The sequence below is a fragment of the Abramis brama genome (genome assembly GCF_963993115.1).
Source record: "Abramis brama genome assembly, chromosome: 6".
NCBI classification, from domain to species: domain Eukaryota; kingdom Metazoa; phylum Chordata; class Actinopteri; order Cypriniformes; family Leuciscidae; genus Abramis; species Abramis brama.
This window is the reverse complement of record NC_139968.1, coordinates 20,838,083-20,854,254: the sequence shown is the minus strand read 5'-3', so window position 1 is coordinate 20,854,254 and position 16,172 is coordinate 20,838,083. Positions and strand designations below refer to the sequence as shown.

Genomic DNA, 16,172 nt, shown 5'->3' with positions numbered 1-16,172 from the left:
TGTGTATATGTATATATGCATCTGAAATTGCATACTGTATAGGTACTACATTTGGTATATTAGCATATCTTCCATGGATACATACGTTTATTGGAAATGTTTCCTGACATTTACTTGTTTTTGTCTTGAATGTCTCCAAATTGTTTCAATAAATGCATAATATGTCAATCCTCCATGAGTCAAGTTTTGTTATCTGGCATTTGGTCACTGTAAATATACAGTAAAGGTCTACTTTATTTTTGTATCAAGTTTTTTAAAGAGATAGTGTATTTCCTGTAGGCAAGATGCTCTGCCCACAATGTTTTACCACACGGATTCAGGATATTTTGCGAAACATTTCCTGCCCAAAACATGTACTTAGTGAAGGGGGTGGATTGGAATCCACTGCTGCTTCATTGTATATGTAAATTATAATCAAGGTATTAATCAATATTTTTTCCTTCTAAATATCAAATGAGTTGAATGACTTCTCTGGAGATTTTACTTTGTTATAGAAGTTACCAATGTGATTACTGAAATGTTCTTTTCATGTATTCTTTAATGTCAGTATATGATATCTGAATGCAGTAACAGTGCTTGCTCATTTAGCCCGGCTTCCAGAAATGAAATAGGGACATGTTTTGTGTTTGAGAAAGGTCTTCAGCGTGTTAAAACAAATAGGGGTCATTGAAGTCTATAGTTTAAGGGACCATTTCTCAGTTAAAGCCTATATTTTCCATTTAGACTAAAGTGTTCTATATCCTTGAGAGAAAGAACTTGTTATCTTGATGTTTTGAGACGAGACTCCTGTTTATAGTTAGAGCCTGGCCAAATCCAACCTTGGAAAAGCTGTGTGTCTGTGTGTGTGTTAGTCTTATTGGTTACAGGTTAAGGAACAACTGGCATTATTGGAGATTGACTGAGTTGTTGTTCTGGACATGCTGGCGCCCAGCAAAGCAAATCTGAGACCAGGATGGTCACGACGTGCCTAACTTCAGGGTCTGAGTGTCAGCTGCATAATCGATGGAGATATGCTTCCATTTATCTGTATATGTGTGGAAAATTACTATGTTTATCTATTTATTAGCCAATGAGAATCATTCAACCTGTAAGCAATGATGTAGCTTAGACCTTGGTGAAGAGTATAACTGCTGTGATCTTTGTAACTGTAAGCGGGGCGGCCTACAAACTCCTGTGTGAGTCTTGAAGCTGACTTCTGCTGATGAAACTGCAAACTATCTTCAGTAAAACTTTTCTTCAATTTATTATTATTCTGACTCCGGGTCTCCTTTCAAACATCTGGTCCTTAGGTCCTAAACTGTTACCCCCTAACACTAGAAATGGCAGCAAAATTTCAGAGAAAAACGCTCACATACCGATAAAGACTTTCAGTAAGACCTGTAAAGCATTTACACATTTGACCTGAATATGCTAGAAGGATATTTTACACACAAACAATATTTTAGCATGTAGCATCAACATTTTATCATAGTTCAAATAAACTACTGCAATTCCCTAAACTCTTTTTCTTGCATTGATTATATGACTTGGGTTGGTCTTGGGTTGACCCTACTTTCAAGAGAAAGAGGAACATGTGTATGGTGGCTTCAACCAGCAAGCTTTTTGCATCATTCACAGTGGATATTTCAGGGTTACCAACTCTCAGGCTTTGAGTTTGGGACTCATACAATTGACTCTTTTCACACGCTCTCACGCCCAAGGTTATAGTTTCGCATTTTTAAATTAGTTTTTATTTTAATTTCAATTTTTTATTTTGCAAACAGTACACTTCAAGTGTAGACCAAAGCAAGACGTTTAATTTAAGCAAAGTTTAATGTTTGCACAGATTACAGTTAACTCGTGTGCAGACATCTTGACAATAAAAATAAAATAATGCAACAAAGTAAAAACTATGAAAGATTCAAACAAACTAATTTATATTAAAGATTAAATCTTTAAACATACCTAGTTTACTTTTTCCAGCTGTACAATATAGCTGTGACAACTGGTACATAAAAAAAAAAAACGATACAAAAAATCAGTTAAATTCATCTGACTACAGACCTGCCAACACAACATGCTGTGAAGCCAGTGTGATTAAATAATGAAGTATATATGCAGTGTGTGTGTGTGTGTGTGTGTTTCTATCCCAGTGGGGACTTAAACCTGAATGCACACTGACTCATGGGGACTCAAGTCACTGTAGGGACCTAAATTGAGGTCCTCATGGGTACACAAGCTTATAAATCATACAGATTATTATTTTTTTTTTTTAAATGCAAAAAATGCATAAAGTTTTGTTTGATGGGTAGGTTTAGGGGTCGGGTTAGTGTAAGGAGACAGAATATACAATTTGTACAGTATAAAAACCATTATGTCTATGGAGAGTCTCCACAAGGGTAGTAAACCATTGTAACGGTCACCAGCTGGAGTGCCACTCCACACCAGACTATCATATTTCACTCACAAACTACTTTTCCCAGAACTTACTGCCCGGACTCATCAAAACTCATTATCACAGTCACCTGTGTCTTGTTATCTTGTTTAGTTCACCCCATACAAGCCTGGTTCACCCCTTCACTAACTGCGAAGTTTTGTATGTTGTTGCATTTTCCCTGGTTTTCTGTTTCTTGGTTTTTGGATTTCTTGCCTGTTCCGTGGACTATTCTTTTGCCTCTGACCCCTGCCTATCTTGTTTTGTTTTGTTTTGTTTGTTTGTTTGTTTGTTTGGACTGCCTACCTGTGTTTTGACCCATTTATTGGATTACGTGTCTGGATTGCCTCTTAATAAAAGCTGCATTTGGATCTTACCTTTGAGTCTCGGAGCAGTTTCGTAACAACCAGGCATGTGTGTATCTGTCTGTCTGTCTGTGTATACGTGAGTGTGAGTGTGTTGTCCTGGTTTTCCCTACACTTTGGGGAAATGGCTCCACATGGATCGTAAAATTATTAACAGTGAATATTTAGTAAAAGCAAAGATAATAACAGAACCTTTCAACCTGTTAAATTTTATTTCAGTTTACGAAAATGTTTTTTGACCGAAAGTTGTAGTCTTAGTTTCAATTCCCTTTCGAAAGGGAACTCGCACTGCGTCGATTGACGCTTTGGGGGAGTGCCTCAGGCGTGACAGGTGTCTGAAATTACTATCAAATCCTGACAATCCTATTGACCGGCGACAGCCCATGAATCATTAACATGCGACCTAGAAGTAAATAAGGGCGCCTTGCAAACATGACATTCACCTTTTTCGTCTTCAGGGACTGTTCTGTCTGTAAGCGCTTTGAAAATCAAAGGTAAAGTTATGTAATGCACTGAGAGGGCTGGGTGCTTTCAGAAGTGTGCAGACCCGTGCCCAAGATACTTGACGCTGGGTGACACACACAAACTGTGAGTCACAAGGCAGTTCTCGAGGGATCTGTCTGTGCAAATTGTGAGCCTTTTTCTCTAAGAACACTCCGCTCCCGTCTGGCCCTCTTCTAGAGAGAAGAGGGTTCAGCAGCTGGGTAGGGTTGCACCAGCCGTTCGTAAGTTCTTTCTTAAATTGGAACGTAAAGTCCACACTAGAGGCTTAGTAACTACTAGCTAGTTTGTAACTAACTCTGAACTTTATTCCGTTGCACCATTTGTTCGTAAGGCAGAACGTAGCTAGTAGGTCGTAAGCTCTCCGTAAAGTAATGCGTAGTCGCATAATATGACGTTTAGCCTCGGTTATCCAATAGCAGCCTTCAAATACGTGAGCACATGTTGTGTTGAAATGCTGTGAATTTCAGTTATCCTTCATTCTTTTGCCTCACGTTACTAACGGTAAAAATAAGTTTCCATTAAATACGATACTTGATCATGAATAGCATAAGTGTTTTTATATGTAACATTCAGAAACTATTTGAAATGAAATGAATAAGGATCAATAAATAAATATTGATACAAAAAGCATAAGAAATTACGTTTATTGATTATGACTGATATTTGACATGCACACCATGGACCGATGCACACAGCGACGTGCTGTTTAGGATGGGTTCGTGTTAAAGATAGCCTCTAACAAAGTAATCTTTTCACATAATGTTCTCTCTCTTAAAATGTAAGCGAGTGTAAATGTCTGCATTATCATATATGTATTAAGAATTGAAGTCTGTCAGGTAAAAGAATAGCTTATTGATGCAGTTCAGTGTGTTTGATATTTTATTCCATCCGTTACTCCTGATCGGAGGCTGTCGTAAATATTTAGTTTAAACGTAGAGTTACGCTTCAACTAAGTTTAATGGTGCAACGCAAAAATATTTAGAAGTGCGTAAGTCGTAACTTAGTGTCAATTTACGTCAAAACTAGGCTAAGTTATAACTTACGCACAGCTGGTGCAACCGGCCCCTGGACCTTGTGGCTCAGGTCCCGCTCATGCTGAGGCAGAGCGGCGATGTGCGTCAAGGGGGTTCCAAGATGGAGCTCGCCGATCACCTTGAGAGGGGTGTAATCCTTAGATCTTGGTGAAGAGTATAACTGCTGTGATCTTTGTAACTGTAAGCGGGGCGGCCTACAAACTCCTGTGTGAGTCTTGAAGCTGACTTCTGCTGATGAAACTGCAAACTATCTTCAGTAAAACTTTTCTTCAATTTATTATAATTCTGACTCCGGGTCTTCTTTCAAACATCTGGTCCTTGGGTCCTAAACTGTTACCCCCTAACACTAGAAATGGCAGCAAAATTTCAGAGAAAAATGCTCACATAAAGACTTTCAGTAAGACTTGATAGAAGGAACAAAGCATTTAAACATTTGACCTGAATATGCTAGGAGGATATTTTACACACAAAAAAATATTTTAGCATGTAGCATCAACATTTTATCATAGTGCAAATAAACTACCACAATTCCCTAAACTCTTTTTCTTCATAAATTTTATTTGTCAGTTTCCTTGCATTGATTATATGACTTGCGTTGGTCTTGGGTTGACCCTACATTCAAGAGAAAACGGAACATGTGTTTGGTGGCTTCAACCAGCAAGCTTTTTGCATCATTCAGAGTGGAAACTCCCAGGGTTACCAACTCTCACGCATTGAGCGTGAGACTCACACAATTGACACTTTTCACACGCTCTCACGCCCAAGGTTATTATAGGTTTGCGTTTTTAAATTAGTTTTAATTTAATATCGTTTTCAATTTTGCTTTTTTTATTTATTTTGCAAACAGAACACTTCAAGTGTAGACCAAAGCAAGACGTTTAATTTAAGCAAAGTTTAATGTTTGCACAGATTACAGTTAACTCGTGTGCATATCTTAATAATCTTGACCAGGCCATGTGCTCCCCTCACTGAGGATCACTATGAGTACTTGGCCTCCTGAAGTCTGGTCAGATGGTCGTAGGCCTCTCGTGAGGCCTCCCAGTTAGATCAGCCCTTTTTTCAGGCCTCCTCAGTGCTTGAAACAAGCAGAGAAACTCCCCTCGCTAGCAAGGGTTGTAAGCGCTATGCTGAGTCATGCTCTCCAGGATACCCTGTCTTTGAGATCCAGGCTGAGTGGTTCACTGTCAGCTTCGCAGTCCCTCAGGTTGGATGCCTTACCTAAGGCAAGTGTCCAGAGGCTTTGTCTTCGGACAGACAGGAAAGTTGGCCAGACTTAAGTGTCCCATGTAAGTGACACCAGGTCAGGCCTTTCATTAAACAAAGTTTATGGAGGTTTTCCTGTGAAGCGTATAGCTTGGGCTATGACCGTAGGGAATGCTGTCACTGATAGCCCAGTGTGACCTTTGTTTGGTGTGAATTTAGCTGGTTCTGACAGTTGTCACTGCCAGTGGGCATGCACTTCCCTTAGCATGGTGGCGTTGGTATATCGTTCCCCAAAGCGTCAATCGACACAGTGCGAGTTCCCTTTCGAAAGGGAATGTCTAAAACACCTATGTCTTGTTGCAGTAATCGGCGTGGAGAGACCGGATATAAGCTGACGGGGAGTGAGCGAGAGAGAGAGAGGAGGACTGAGGACTCGTATGCAGCGTGACTGTGGCAAGAGAAAGCTGTTGACAGCGGGAAGAGTTTACGTGAACCAGAGAAAGCTGATGTCGCAGGAAGAGCTTGTGTGAACTGTCAATTAATTTTCTGTGCTGTAGTAAAAACCTAGGTTGAACGCGCAGTGGCGCACCTTTTGTTTATTTTTCTTTTACTTTAATTAAAAGAGCCGTACGAGTCCCAGTCATGCCAACCCTGTCTTCTTCCTTCACACCCACACTGACCCTCATCACATAGACGTTTTAGTTTACGGAAATATCCACACCACACATCCATTTTCTCACGCAGAGAAAAATTGCGAAGCAAAGGACACTGACAGTTACTTTTACAAGACAGAGCAGGTTACTTTTGATATAAAACAAATGATCAGCTCTCAGAGTCTGTCAATTTTATTACGAAATTCAAACAATAAATGTGCTTGTAAATGTGACGTGACAGATCGCTGTAGCGCCTCAGTTCAAGCGGCACATGAACCGATCATCTTTTACTCTTCTTTACTAGGCTAAGTAAATAAACCCGAATGAACAATAGGTATGTTGAAAGATATAGTACAACTTACCGAAATGTATATGCCTCGGATTAATCAGTGATTTTCAACCGCGGTAAGAGGTCAATAAAACAACTGGAGAACAATGTCACATAACGTTACATTTACCTCAGGAAAGCCATTTAATGACCATATAGGCTATAGGCTAGAAAAATTAGCTATAGAGAGGAGTGTTTTGCTAAAGATGTCCACTATATTACATATTATATGTTTACTTACATCATTAAAATATTATAAAGTTGTTATTATAATAAAAAACGCATTATATTTAATTTGAGTTGTTATTTTTAACCTTTAATAATACCAGCTGACAGGGCTCTCTGTATGTTTACAGCATTAGTGAGATATATTTTTTTCTTGAGAAAAATTTACATGTATCTACTGTAATTATCCAAATGAATCGATATTGAATCAAGATGTCAAGCAATAATAAAAACAGTAGCCTACCAGTCATTGTACCATGTAGCTAAACTTTGTAACATGTTGTCACTAAACTTAATCAAATTCTGTTTAGTTACCAAATGTTTTGACAATCACAACTTTTTTTTTTTTTCACATACCCCCAATATCACCTTTCTTCTTCATCCTGATGCCCAACTTCAGCAGATCGTCTTGACCATGTCAACATGCCTAAATGCATTGAGTCGCTGCCATGTGTGATAGACTGATTATTAGATATTTGCGTTAATAGGCAGTTGAAAAGGTGTACCTAGTGGCTGGTGACTGTGTATATATATTTGAATTCAGACATACTACTTGGTTGCATACTGCTTTTCGCCTACTACATATTATGGAAGTAGGCATATTCGGACAGAGCGAGTGTTTTGTCATGACAGCTCACTGATCCATCATCATCTCTCTGCTCCTGCTGGCCTCTCTGCTGCCACACCTGACATTCACTGGTGAGACTAACAGAACAGAATATTGATCAATCTGTTAAATAATATTGCTAAGTGTCCTCATGGTCACAACCATATATAATTGCAATATTAATTGCAAAAGTAATTTCACATTAATTCACTTAGGGCCATCTTGGTTACACCCTCAATTTCCAGTCATGCAAGTACGGGTCATATAAACTTGAATGGGCAAAGACTTGAAAACGGCAACTTTTGGTCAATATTTGGGATACAATCAAACAAAAATGGTATAATAAATTCAACTTTTTAAAAACTTAAATCTAATAATTCAAACCATCGGTGGCTTCAATATGAGACCGCAAGGATTAACAAGAACAGTACTTTCTAATCATTGTGTTGCTCATACTACTCTTTTTTTTTTTAAAGGAGGTGGAGTAACGTGCCACTTAATGTCACCACCCATATTTAAAGTATATTTATACCATGTTTAGCCAGTGAGAACTCACTGATCATCTTCTTCATCATGACCATCATCATCATCTCTCTGCTCCTGCTGGCTTCTCTGCTGCCACACCTGACCTTCACTGGTAAGATTGATTATATAACAGTAAATTATGATTATTTTTAAGAATGTTTGATTCGTATGTGCTGAATAAGTTGACTGACAGCACTCTCTCTCTCAGCTCATGTGAATGTGGGTATAGTGAATGGCACAGAAGCCAAACCCCACTCCAGACCTTACATGGTTTCTCTTCAGAAGAACTCTCGACATATCTGCGGTGGATTCCTCATTTCTGATGAGCTTGTCTTGACTGCTGCACATTGCTGGGATGGGTAAAAGCTTGTTTAGAAATCACTTTTGAATGACACAACAACTGCAATGCAACCATACAGCGTGCTGAATGACATAAATTACTATCATGACTTTCTCTTTCAACAGATTTGAGATTCTGACGGTTGTTGTTGGTGCTCATGATTTAAGGTACAGCCAGAGTTCGGATGTCATTACAGTGAAGTCCTACATCCCGCATCCAGACTATATACGCAGACCTATTCAGAATGACATCATGCTTTTGAGGGTAACGTTCAAAAGAAAATCTGATCAGGAAACAGTAGCACAAACCACTATGTTTGATTTTCTATTACAATTTTTTCTTAAAAATTACTGAAGAGATTTAAATCATTATATGTAAATGGCCAAGTGCCTCTTTAGGTCTATTTCCTACATTATTTATATATTGATCTGTGTAGCAACAAAAAAGAAATGGGCAAAAAAGGCACAAAAAAACAAACAAAACTGGAATATCATTGATGCATTTGTTTTGTGGCTGTTATAAGCAGAAAACACAATAATAAAGAGGCATTTAAAAATAAAATCAACTTTAGGGCTTCTGTACAAACCTCAAAAACAAAAGTATGATCAACTGAACTTCAGTCTTATAAAAGATTTTTTATAAAAAATTGTTGTATTTTTTAATTACAGCTAGAGAAAAAAGTCAAACTAAACAACAAAGTTAGACTGATATCATTACCAAAGAAAGGAGAAGATGTGGAAGCAGGTACTCTCTGTAGTGTTGCCGGCTGGGGAAGACTGTGGAGAAATGGCCCAAAGAGTTATCGTCTAATGGAGGCAAACACGACTACAAAAAATCAGGCAGACTGTCAAGCTTCTTGGGGATCGAGCTTCTTGGCCTCACAGATGATCTGTGCATATGATGATGGTGGATCCTGCAAGGTATGTACAAAAGATGAATCACAGACTTTATGGTAATGTACAGACTGGTTTCACTAGTGATGTGTTGATCTGTGTTTCTTAACAGGGGGATTCAGGAGGTCCTTTGGTTTGTGGAAACACTGCAGTTGGTGTCACATCTTTCGGATCTGGATATCGTTGCAATTCACCTCAACGTCCTAATGTGTATACTAAGATTTCAGCATATCTTCAATGGATCAACAAAATGGAAAAATTAAGTGACTTCATGTAAACTAAAAAGAAAGAAATGTTTTTCTTTCATGGCAAGCATCAATTATAGTCAAAGTGTTCTCATTGTCACAAACATAAATAATTGCACGCTTTAAAATCATTTAGCAGTTCACTTGGTGGCCATCATGGCAACACCCTCAATTTTCAGTCATGCAAGTACGGCTCATATCTACTTGAAGGGGGGAAAACTGAAATAAAAAAAGAAAAGAATAGAAAATATTTTATAAGTAAAACAATTAGTTTAGTCTAAATTAAATTAAGTTGAATTAAAACAGTCCTGGAAAGGCCTCCAGGATTTGAGTAAAAATAAAAAAAATAAAAAAATGCACACAGCAAACTGGGTTGTTTATAACGGAGCATAATCTGACAATCTGACAAGACGCTGACAATTACCTCCATCCTCCCCACCTCCACCAGGATGGTCCCTTCCCCTCCATCCTCCCCACCTCCACCAGGATGGTCCCTTCCCCTCCATCCTCCCCACCACCACCAGGATGGTCCCTTCCCATACCTCCCAGGGGTCAGTTGCGCCCCTGCCTTCATCTTCAGGCAGGAAATGCAGTTTCCGCTACCCTCGGATTGCGCGCTACTGATGGGGCCTACGCCAAAGAACTTTATAAATAATTGCTTGCTGGGCTGTTAATAAATATATGCTTCGTTATATAATTTTATCTCCCGAGTCTCTCTGCTAGAACTAAAAATAACATTTCCTTCCAAAGGATCCCAATGCTAGGAATGTGGATATTTATTTTCAACAATGTGAATGTGTCAACGATCAAAGAACGCTCCGTTTACAATAGCTGTTTAAATTATTCTCAAATATTTAATGAACGATTTGTTTGACAGCAGTGGTTCTTGAGGCAAAGTCGTTCAAAATCAGCAGATATAACAAATGATATGAATATTATCATATGATCATAGATGGAAAAGACCATTTACAGCCAATACATTCAATTTACCATAGGAAATATATGTACAATAATATATATACAGTTATAACTCCCCCTATGGTCCGATCTCTATAAAAGCACCTAGTTTTGAGTTTTCCTATAGGATTTATAGGCTTTTGAGAATATTTTGCCTGGCCCATTTTTATTTATGACCCTGTTATAGCTCCCCAAAGGTTAAAGTTAAAAAATTTTTGATAATTATTGATCTAGAGAGTCCAGATTATTTCCCTGCGTTGGTTTTATTGAGGTTGAGCAAAAAACCTAGACTAGTTAGCAAATGCAAGTTTTTAACAAAATTGTGAATATTTAATGAGAAAATTGATTGACAGCAATATTTTAATGAGGAAAAGTTGTTCAGTATGAGGAGATCTATCAAATGATATAAATATTGTGGGGATATGTGAAACACCACGTGATTACAGAGGCGTAAAACTAGTTTGCACCAACTGATTTCTTTCAAAATTCTTACAGGCCTCTAGGGCCATGAGTCGAACATGCCCACCAAGTTTTGTTCTGATCGGCCAACATTAACCTCATCTAATAGGTGCACAAACTTCATTGGCCGATGGCGGCCATGTTTTTCGAGATACGCGAATGTCCTCATAAACAATCATGGCGCCTTGGACCAAGATACTGCATGACACTTTTGGTTTGTGGTTTTTGTATTTTTTTCTGTTTATAGCACCACCAAGCATCCGATCGCCACGATTATTTTCACTTGACCAAAGATTGAGCCCATACACATGTGCTTTCACCGAGTTTGGTGAAAATATCTCATTCCGTTCACGAGTTATCCGTTTTAGAGACCATTAATCGAAATTTTAACTTTTTGATATAATTATTGACAATCTGACTCCAGAGAATCTTGCTGCAAGATCGGGCCAAAAACCTAGGACTAGTTTACAAATTACCCAAAAATTTCGCCGTGCGGCAATCATATATGTAGTGCTCCCGTCAGGCCGATCGGGGCGGGCCCTGGTGAAGTTGTAGATGGTGTGAGTAATACCAGCCCTCAAAGTTTCAAGTCTCTACAACTAGGTTTGGTCTGCCCGATCAGTTTTAGGTGAGAATGCTCATCCTTGGAAATTTTAACAATTACAATAGGGTTTCAGTGCTATGCACTTGAACCCCTAATAAAAAAAGACATATAAAACAAAAAACTATAGGGTCTCAGCTTGAGCTGCTGATTACAAAATATATATCAAGCCTGTAAACAAAACACTTTTTGCACTTTCAGGCCATTTATCACTGAAATGTGTTTTTTGTTGTCCCCCCTCCCCCTTTTAAAGTGTAATAGCTCTACGTATGGCCCGATCTCTGTAAAAGTTTGCATGCTTCTTTAGAATCATATGGCACAAATGCTTCATCATGTTCATATATGGTTCCCATTACTGAACAATAAAGTCTTTCCACTTGCGCGTAGCAATGTAAGTTAATGTTGAATCTAATGTTGATTCAGTATATTTTACCATTATGTTATAATATATAGATACACGTCCCTTCCCTTCTAAATTTCACTGCGTTATTTCCTCTAATTTTGATAAATGCATCTATTAAAGTTGAACAAGTTTTGCCATCCATCCAACACAACCTGCAATTACTTCAACTCAACACCAGAGGTCAACATCCCCAGCTGTCTAAATAAGACTTCTAACATTTCTATTGTTCTCAGTAGAAGTCCTCATAGTTGGGTAAACTTCTATAGCAGTGAAATGGAGATGAGATAAAATATTTTTTTTTGTATTCCCATTTGCTATAATAACAAAAGAAAAGAGCCATGATAGAATTGCCATGACTTTCCAGAAGAAGGGAAAAATATCAAGACAATTACAGTTGTAATAAGAGAGAATCACAGTCTGTGAAAAGGGTCCATTCTCTCTCTCTCTCTCTCTCTCTCTCTCTCTCTCTCTCTCTCTCTCTCTCTCTCTCTCTCTCTCTCTCTCTCTCTCTCTCTCTCTATCTCTATATATATATATATATATATATATATATATATATATATATATATATATATGTATATATATAGATGCATGGAGCACTTTGCGGTTTGATGGTTCCAAAGTCAAACAGCCATTCGCTACCATTATAAAGCTTGGAAGAGCCAGCACATTTTTTTATATAACTCGAAATGTATTCGTTTGAAAGAAGAATGTCATATACAGATATTATACGAAAGGCAGATAAACAGTAACTAAAAAAAGACTAAAAAAAACAATATTAATAAATAATATATAAGAATAATATTAATAATATAAATATACTAATATTAATGAAAATATAATGTTATTTCAAAGGTTATTTATAACATCATTAAGGCCCTATAACACTTTAAAAGCATGGTTATTTATGGAAACATATAAAAAGGGTTATATTTAGCACCAAAAAGGGTTCTGCTATTGTTACAAGCCAAAGAACCCTAATTTGGTGTTTAGAACTGTTGATAAAAAGATGCATTGAGCATACCCTAAATGACAAATTATCTAGATGGTGTTTTGCATACATTACGTACTTATAGTGGAGAAACATATGAGGATGTATATATACTGTATATACACACACATAGATATATACATATATACAACATCTGGATTATTATGTTGGTTTTCCATCAATTTGTACTGATATTTAAGGTTATGAATTGTAAAATATTCAAGTAACAAAATGTATGCTGACCTGCTTTAATCTTCTAGATCTCAGCCAAACCATATGACCTTGAAATAAGACCACAAGAATTAAAAAGAAAAATACTTATCCACAAACTGAAAAAAAAGCTCATTGTCTCCACCCACCCTTATATTTAAACAGTGTTTTATCATGAGAGCTCACTGATCGTCGTCTTCATCATGACCATCATCATCTCTCTGTGCTCCTGCTGGCCTCTCTGCTGCCACACCTGACCTTCACTGGTGAGACTAACTGAACTGAACTGCATATTGATTCATTACTAAGGGTACATTTACACGTCAACAGTAGGCTATAGCCTACTAAAAACTGATATTTTTTTGTGTACAGATGATAACATTGTCAAAACGATCCCCATTCACAGGGATCTGCGAAAAAAGTGACTAAAAAATGCTTTATTATTTAGACCAGGCCAGTAGTTGGCGATGTCACTTTACTATGCACCTTTAGACTGAACATGTAATACGCATTCGCATGACATCACAGTTTTCACAATTTTCACAAATTCACATTTTTGTGGTTTACACGGAGAAGATAACCATATCGTATTCAAGAACTTGCACTTCGAAACCCAAGTTTGTGTTTTCAGGCCCTCAAAGCGGCATTGTCATGTAAATGAACGATAAAAAATGTGTTCAGTTTTTAGTTGAAAACAGTGTAGTGTAAACGGCCTCATAAAGATGTTTCTTGTGTGGTGTTTCTCTCTCTCTCTCTCTCTCTCTCTCTCTCAGCTCATGTGAATGTGGGTATAGTGAACGGCACAGAAGCCAAACCCCACTCCAGACCCTACATGGTTTCTATCCAGAAGAACAGGGAACATGAATGCGGTAGATTCCTCAATTCTGATCAGTTTGTCTTGACTGCTGCACATTGCCGAAAGAAGTAAGACTTTTGTTAGAAGTAAGACTTTTGTGGAAATTGGCCATCCAGTGCAGGCATAGGTCACAGTGAATGAAGAAACTACACAGGCCGACTGACTTTTCATTCCTAACCTCATCTCTGCCCTTTCTTTCTTTCTTTCTTTCTTTCTTTCTTTCTGGTTACAATGTAGTCTATTGTGGTGAACACTATTAAAAAATTCATACTGTATATAAAACTGTGGGAACCTTTTCTGCTATCTAACGAATATGGATGGGCGATATTACCAAAATCTCAATTTTGCTTCACAGTAACAGTATCATGGTTTCACAATTCTCAATATCAGTTTTGATTCCACAGAATAAACTGAATTTCAAACTCTTTTGAGTATTTTTTGTTCTTGTTTTTTGCAGGTAGTCCAATGCTTTTTAAAGGGGTCATATAATGCCATTTTTGTACAAGCTAATATGATTCTTTAGGGTCTAAATTAAAAGTTTATAATATACTTTAATTAAAAATTCTCATTAGTATTGTAAGAAAACACTAATTTTACCTGGTCAAAAACAGCTCTGTTTTCAGCACGCCGTTTAAGTGCATGTGTCTTTAAATGATAATGAGCTTTGCTCACCCCACCCCTCTGTTCTGTGCGTACACCGTTTGTAACGCAACACAATAACCATAACGCGTTGTTCATTATAAACGTGGGATTATTAATTATATTGAGAACATCGTACATAGAAAACATGCCGTAATGTACCCTGAGTGTAAACAGCCGCATTCATCGTGAAGCGTGCTAGCGATTTGCAAAGATTCATATAAATATTAATAATAAGGTTAATAAATGTTACACTTCAGTTCTTCTGGAGGTGCAGCAGGAACACGAATAATGGTTGGTACCGATCCTTTTTTCAGGAGCAGCTTCTTAGCAAAACCAGCTTTATAATGACCTTGTTTGTAAAGCAGTCTGGTGTGTGAAATGATTCGCGCAAACATGAAAGCATTGACGTTGATCGTGGGGAATATTCCCTTCGAAAACAAAACTCAGCCACTGTGTCTTCAGCGGTTCGGATTTAGGAACATCAAAATGATGCTGTGTTCCTTATTACATCCAAGAACAGAACACCACAATCGCTTAGAAGCCATTCTGCTCATAGACAGTGCTCCAGCGTATCAACAATGACCGCGCCGGTCCGCGCGGGCTATGATTGACAGCTCGCTCACGAGCGAGGGCGGGTCTGTGTTGAAACGCTGCTGTCAATCAACAATCGTGGGAGGGGCGTCGATTTTGTGACGTCACAAAATCGAACGGCTTTATTTGAGATGGGGGAAAACATAAGAAGATTTAAAAAAAAAACACTGGATGGATTTTTATCATTTTATGATGGTTGTGTACAGGCACTGCCAACACACATTTCAGTACAATCAACTTGTAAAAGTGCATGTACCATTATATGACCCCTTTAAGTAATTTTATGTTTATTTTATGTAAAGTTTATTTGTTTCTATAAGTTTATTAAAATTAGAAAGTGTATCTACAATTTAAAATTAGAATTAATTTAGATTCATTTGACACTATTTACCCCTTTTTTTTATTTTTATTTTTTATGTACAATAAAACTAAAAGCTGAAGATTTTTGTGGTGTATCATTCATCAGTGCTTGTTTTTCCACTCCAACGTTCCAATAATTCCTGCCCCACTAAAAGCTGCACGGATATTTACTTACCCCACAAATAGGCCTGTTTATGTAAACAATTTAGAAAAAGTTCCATCAATTCAAACTCTATATCATCGCTATGATATAGTGTCATATCACCCAGCCCTAACATACAGTAATGCTTTAAACACATTTGACAAGCTAGTTGATCAAAATCAACAACCGGTCAAGACTGATTGGCTAATGCTATTTTCCCACTTGTCTGTGCTCTTTTATTCTTTCATGTTAACTGAAGTGAATAATGCACTATTTTAACTTTAATCAACAAGTAGAATTGATCATGACATTCTCACCTTATTCCAAAAAAAATTATCTGATCCAGTGCTGAGCTATAGTGAATGTCTGAACTAGTGAATGTCTGAACTAGTTGATGCACAAAATCAATACCCTGATAAAGAGGTTGACTGGCAAAAAGTATTTTATGTATTTTGAAAATACAAAAATACTCATCTTAAATGTATTTAAATACAAATTACATTTGATTTTTTCCAAAGGCTTTAAAATACAAAATACAAAATAGTATTTTGTATTTCAAATACGTATTTTAAATACATGTATCTGAAATACTGCCCATCCCTGTATATAATTACAATATTACTGT

The 16,172-nt window shown here is 37.4% G+C and overlaps 1 protein-coding gene across 2 annotated transcripts; it reads left to right on the top strand.

Annotated features, from left to right (window-relative positions):
- Nucleotides 1-7,892: 7,892 nt before the first annotated feature.
- On the top strand, nucleotides 7,893-9,668 carry LOC311085814 (granzyme B(G,H)-like). 2 transcript variants are annotated; one of them, XM_084118436.1, is made up of 5 exons: nucleotides 7,893-7,969; nucleotides 8,066-8,216; nucleotides 8,365-8,461; nucleotides 8,866-9,117; nucleotides 9,203-9,668. In XM_084118436.1, the coding sequence occupies exons 1-5, from the start codon at nucleotides 7,906-7,908 to the stop codon at nucleotides 9,365-9,367; spliced, it is 729 nt and encodes a 242-aa protein (XP_083974562.1). In that variant the 5' UTR covers nucleotides 7,893-7,905; the 3' UTR covers nucleotides 9,368-9,668. The 2 variants fall into 2 exon arrangements, with proteins under 2 accessions (XP_083974562.1, XP_083974561.1); XM_084118435.1 differs by having other exon boundaries at nucleotides 8,323-8,461.
- Nucleotides 9,669-16,172: the final 6,504 nt, after the last annotated feature.

Excerpts from the sequence above, each read along its gene's own strand:
- LOC311085814 (XM_084118435.1), top strand. The coding sequence starts at position 7,906 with ATGACCATCATCATCATCTCTCTGCTCCTGCTGGCTTCTCTGCTGCCA. Across the intron at positions 8,217-8,322 it reads GCTGCACATTGCTGGGATGG|ATTTGAGATTCTGACGGTTG; the intron begins GTAAAAGCTTGT and ends CTCTTTCAACAG. Across the intron at positions 9,118-9,202 it reads ATGATGGTGGATCCTGCAAG|GGGGATTCAGGAGGTCCTTT; the intron begins GTATGTACAAAA and ends GTTTCTTAACAG.